The sequence below is a fragment of the Cyprinodon variegatus genome, unplaced genomic scaffold (genome assembly GCF_000732505.1).
Source record: "Cyprinodon variegatus isolate N-32 unplaced genomic scaffold, C_variegatus-1.0 Scaffold120, whole genome shotgun sequence".
Taxonomy (NCBI): domain Eukaryota; kingdom Metazoa; phylum Chordata; class Actinopteri; order Cyprinodontiformes; family Cyprinodontidae; genus Cyprinodon; species Cyprinodon variegatus.
In genome coordinates this window covers 814259-820234 of record NW_015150573.1, presented here as the reverse complement: position 1 = coordinate 820234, position 5976 = coordinate 814259, and the positions used below count along the sequence as shown (strand labels likewise).

Genomic DNA, 5976 nt, shown 5'->3' with positions numbered 1-5976 from the left:
CGGAAGTAAACAAAGGAAGTTATAGGTCTGCTGCACGTAGGAAAGATGACGCTGGCAGAGTGGGGAGGATTCTTTCTCTTTGTAGGTTTTGGTTGCTTTTTCTTAGGTATTCAGAGATGGAAAGATAAATGGTTTTCCTTTTTGATTCAAAGATTTCTTTTTGGTGGTGAGTTTTACGTCAAGAAATAGGAGGGAATCCTCTGCTTTTGTAGGTCAAAATCACCTTTGATTTCAGTCATTTACTCTCACATAGAAAGTTGAAACCGCAAACCTTTCATTTCAGTACCATTCATTTTTTTTCAATGTCTTAAAACAGTTTGTCCTAATTTTTTTAATGGAACAAAACCCTAACGCTAATGAAAATATGTAGATATCAGCATCTCCTTCCATCATCCATCTATTGGATAACAGGTCTGGCCTCCCTCTCCTAGGAGACACTTTCCAGCTGGTAGTCCTATCGGTCATCATAGGGGTTCTTCATCTTTCTGGTCTGGTCTTTATAAAAATATAAAGTGAAATTCCATTGAATCCTTATTTCTTAACACTATTTCCCTACTGAGAAAGCCTATTTTAAACACTTTTATCCGGGATCTTTTAAATACAAACTATGAATTAGGGTCAGAATGTAGAGCAAGGACTAATACAATAGCTTTGCTTTTTGCCTTATATTCTTCTTCACAGTTATAGAATAATGCATCACAAATATTGCAGATGGGACCTCAGATCGTTCGTTCATCTACTTTTCTGTCCTTAGCTTGGGAACTATGGAGCAGATTTTTTTCCATTATTGTTGCAAAAAAAAAAATGTTATCCAGAAATTAAACTTTGAATATTTTTAAAATAAAAAGCTTTACAGTTAGTTTGCCATTTTTTATTGTTTTATTATCCATTTTCTTATCAGTTGTTTTTTTTTATGTTTTCTTTGCTTTTTTTTATTTTATTTTATATTTTTATTTTTTGACATAAAATTTTCCAGAATTTTTTTGTGTGGATGTTATAGTGTCATTTTTTTTTTTCTTTTTACAAATTGCGTAACTTAAGTTCTCTACACTTCAGACCCCATGCAAATACACTTGATGCATACATTGACCCAAAAAAAATGCTGTTGCTGACTTCTATGCAGAATATTAGAAATGCATTTTCTCTCCTCACTCTAGACTCTAGAGTGAGTTTTACAAACAACATAAAAATAAAACAATAAGCCGGTCCCATCGTGGCGTAATCGGAGACACTGACACACGAAGTATGCTCCTGATGTCCAGTCTGCTCCGTAGCTTTGTTTTGGTCGCTGTAACCGCAGAAAATCCTGCTTCACAAAGTTAGGACGTTATAGATGGGATGAGTCTTGATCTGAATTAACCTGTGTCAAGAGGCAGAGATGCACCGACTGATGTAACTGGGAGAGAATACCGCAATTTATTATATTTTTCAAAATAAATTTTTTTTTTTTTTTGTGCGGCCCGGTACCAAATGACCCACGGACCGGTAGCGGTCCGCGGCCCGGTGGTTGGGGACCGCTGCTCTAGAGGAAAGCCCACTCCCAGAAGTGAAGAGAATGTGATCTGTAAAAAAAGAATGCAATTAGTGAAACTCAATCTAATAGCATATAAATAAAATTGAAAATATGAAATTTATAAAAATAAATTAAGGAATAAAATAAAAAACATTGTCAAAATGAAAAANTTTTACAAACAACATAAAAATAAAACAATAAGCCGGTCCCATCGTGGCGTAATCGGAGACACTGACACACGAAGTATGCTCCTGATGTCCAGTCTGCTCCGTAGCTTTGTTTTGGTCGCTGTAACCGCAGAAAATCCTGCTTCACAAAGTTAGGACGTTATAGATGGGATGAGTCTTGATCTGAATTAACCTGTGTCAAGAGGCAGAGATGCACCGACTGATGTAACTGGGAGAGAATACCGCAATTTATTATATTTTTCAAAATAAATTTTTTTTTTTTTTTGTGCGGCCCGGTACCAAATGACCCACGGACCGGTAGCGGTCCGCGGCCCGGTGGTTGGGGACCGCTGCTCTAGAGGAAAGCCCACTCCCAGAAGTGAAGAGAATGTGATCTGTAAAAAAAGAATGCAATTAGTGAAACTCAATCTAATAGCATATAAATAAAATTGAAAATATGAAATTTATAAAAATAAATTAAGGAATAAAATAAAAAACATTGTCAAAATGAAAAATCTGTAACAACCTGTAAAGTAAACATGAATTAAAAAATAAGCTAAATAAAAAAAATAAGCAGTCATTATTATTTTTGTTTTTTATGAATTAAAACATTTGTCAAAGTTTAATCTCTGGATTTTTTTTTTTCATTTAAATTTCCATTTAAAAATGTACCGGGCAACATATCAACATACTTGAAATCCTCAGAGACTTTGTCTAAATTCAGAGAAAGATAGAGCATCTTTTCCTAAGGGCAGTGATCTCAGATCCGGCAGCTGTCACTCTCGGCTGTGAACTGACTCAATGAAACACCAACAGAACCATCTAAATTCCAAAGAGGAAAGATATATCTAGAAAATAACATCAATGAGGTATATGAACCCAACCCAACCGTTTTTCATGACTTATCTTTATTCATTTTTATGATAGTGACAGCTTCTAGAGAATGAGCCAAATGATCTTAATCAGTAACATGTATCTGCAGTTAGAGGGATGTTTATCATAAGAAGTGTTTTTTAAAGTGTGATTGAAGGAATCATCACAGCAGTTAAAAAGACATGGGGATAAGCTCAAATGTGTAAAACCTTAAGTGGGCTTTTTTACACAGTACAATGTCATCATTTATAGAAAACCCATAGGCAGAAAAAAAAAGCTTGTGTGAACACTAAGTGGACCACATCAATGGATTCCATCATTTGTACCACATTTTGCATCTTTAGCAGTGAGAACTGGAAGTATATGTTCTTTGAATAACTTTTTAGGCTGACATGCGTGTAATTTTTGAACTTTAAGGTTTAACAAGCTAATTGAGGCATGCAAAGTCTGAATTTAAGTTCTTGTGTTTCCTGTATTTTTTTTCTTCTGAACATTGCAAAGTGAAAGTCCCAGCAGGTGAAGTTCAGGAGACCCACTTTTTGGCAGATTGGCAACAGCCTTTGATGTTTATATATTTCATTGCTGTAAGGCTTTTTAAACAAATAAATAAAATAAAATAAAAAACATAAATAAACAAAATAAAAAAAAATAAATAAATAAAGGTTAGCCATTTCCAATCGATGCACTTTAAAAGTGCTTTTTTAATATCACTTCGCATTAAGTCATTTACTTTTGGTACCAGTCGCTTGCTGTAGTTTTGGTCTCTCCTCGCGCATGCGCATTTTGTCATCTTTCCCAAGAGCAATGGCGTCTCCCTTTACTATTCACAGGTTACATATGAGAGGAAGGAGTCGTCTTCTAAAATGCCTAAACACAGTCGAAACAGTTTTCCGAAGGAGTGTCGGAACAGAGCCGATAGTCGCCCAGACTGAGGGAGTTCAGGACAACGATTATGGTCAGTGTGAAGAGATATATTCAATCTTTACAGATCAGCTATGTTCCAAGGGGACGCCATTACGAACTCCGCAGAGCAAACCGGAGTTTTATTTTCATTTAGCTGTAGTTTTCACGATCTGGATTGTTTTAAAAACTGCACGATATTCTGAGATTGGATTTGCTTTTACGTGACATTCGGCCTTGTGTGCGTCCACCATATATTGTTTATTTAAATAAATATATTATAAAATATTTTTCTGGATGAACTATCTAATTTCATGACACGTTAAGTCCAAGCAAGTCATTTAATTTACAATAGCTATTCGTTAAATACTTATTTTTCCATGTATTGAGTTAGTTGACTTTGTAATATTTATAACAACTGCCGCTCACTGTTATGATCAGAATCATTAATCTAATTACAGAGTTTAATAATTAAAATATAATTTTTTTATTATTATTCATCTAACCTTCTTAAAACGTGAAATATCATAGTGTCTTACTTTATTATAGCATCAGAATCTCATTAAATTACCTAAAATATTTAATCTTACAGATCCTAACTTCCAATTGGTTAACCTCCACAGCAGACCAGCCACAGCTGGCCAATCAAACTCTTTAGATCTGTGTTGGCCCCGCCCCAAAATATATTCCATGCTCCCCATAAAGACTCCAAATAGCTAAGTGATACTTACATATTTATACAGTTTACATTTTTACAGTACTTTTAAAAATGACATCAACAGATTAAGAAAATTTGTCATCTTGCATGATACTCCTCTTTCTTTTTAAATTTAACTGTTTTTATTTATCTTTGTTCATAGCACTTAAAGATGGGCTACCGAAATGGTTCTATAAAAATCAGTTACTATTATAATTATTATTTGTTCTTTAATAAGTGGTTTTAAAGATTAATTCCAAAAATATGACTTAGAACCTTTTCTATCTTTTACACTAATTAATTGGGCAGAATCTTTGTTGATAACCTGCAATTATGTTTGTCACAATACTTAACCCTTTATAGGGCACTCAGTGAAATATTTTGAAAATCCAAATTTCAAGCCAAGAGTGTTTATTAAAATCCAAGGCAAGACCTTAGTACCTTTGTAAAATAAAAAAAAAATATGGATATTTTGATGGTAATAATTAATGTAAGAACAACACCAACTTTCCCGGATATATTAAGAAAAATAAAAGTGCTTCTATAAGAAATTCATGAAAAACACCCCTAGAGTGAAAAAAACACATTTTTGGTCATACATAATCTTGGAGGCATTAATGTTGATACTGGCATTTACATTTTTTAGTTTATAAACCTAAATATAATTGTTAGCTAGGCGTTTTAACTTTTTAATTCGCTTTTTACCTTTTTTTTTTTTAAATGTTAACTTTCTTTTCAGCTTAATTTACAGTATGTATTATATCATTCTAGGGCTTATCTAATTGGTCAAATGTCAAAATAAGATGTAGAGCCATGTAGCAGGATCTTTGCTGAATGGCTGGATATAGATCTTGTTCTTCTAGACCTCACTGAGGGATGGGGGGCTCTATTTGTAAGAGGAATACAAGTGATTAAATAATGGTAACTGCCTTATAAAGGGTTAAGTTCTAAACTGGATATTTACACCTCATTCGTAACTTTAGATAATCAATACCAATTTTCAATACTATGGGAATTCAAAATGCCGGATAATTCTAGAAATAAAAGATATATTTATTAAAATGGAAAACTCCTAATTTTTCAATTTTAGCTTTAATTTCTCAACGGAATCACAGATACTATGTGTGCAAATAAATGCAAAATAAATAACCCAAATATAACTCAGTTTGACAATATTTTAAGGTTGTTTGGGGTATTATTCTTTAATATGAAAATAATCCAGAAATCTTCAATAAAGAAAAGCAAAAATATGCAAACAACAATTGTCTTTATTGTTGATACCATGATAAATTAGTGCTGTATTCAAATACATCATCTGTATATCTGTGCTTTTCAGAGTATTGATATTTTTGACAACCCTACCTGCAACATTTCCATTAATTGCAGGTGCAAAAAAAACGCCTCTTATTGATTATCTTTGAAGATCAGGAGCTTAGTTGGAATCATTGGAAATATTCCAACCCCAAGGATCTGATCCTATGAATTAAATGTACAACTTTAAACTAATTTATCATGTTTCTATTCCATAATAAAATGAACATCAGGAAATTGATCTATCCAACATTTTTTTTTTCATGCAAGTCAGGTTTGTTTCAGTTCAACAATTGAGCACTAAGCGGTTTAGCTGTTGAATTAATTTGCTGATTTAATATCTTTTAACCTGTTTGATAAAGAAGTGTTGATCAGCCCCGATTTCCTTAATTTTGGGAACTTTTTGGGAAATCAGGAACTCTCAACGTTCCAAACCTTTTATTTGCAAGCATTGTCTCCTTCAATTAAAACATGTTTTTATTTTATCTATGGTTATGTGTTTTTTGTATAATTGT

At 33.0% G+C, this 5976-nt stretch overlaps 1 protein-coding gene across 1 annotated transcript in view; it reads left to right on the top strand.

Moving 5' to 3' along the window:
- Window positions 1-3351: 3351 nt before the first annotated feature.
- mtpap (mitochondrial poly(A) polymerase) overlaps window positions 3352-5976 on the top strand; it is a 31560-nt gene continuing 28935 nt past the window's right edge. Inside the window, exon 1 of the mRNA XM_015375526.1 lies at window positions 3352-3508. Within this exon, the coding sequence (XP_015231012.1) occupies window positions 3358-3508 (151 nt within the window). The 5' untranslated portion in view covers window positions 3352-3357. The remainder of the gene's footprint in view (window positions 3509-5976) is intronic.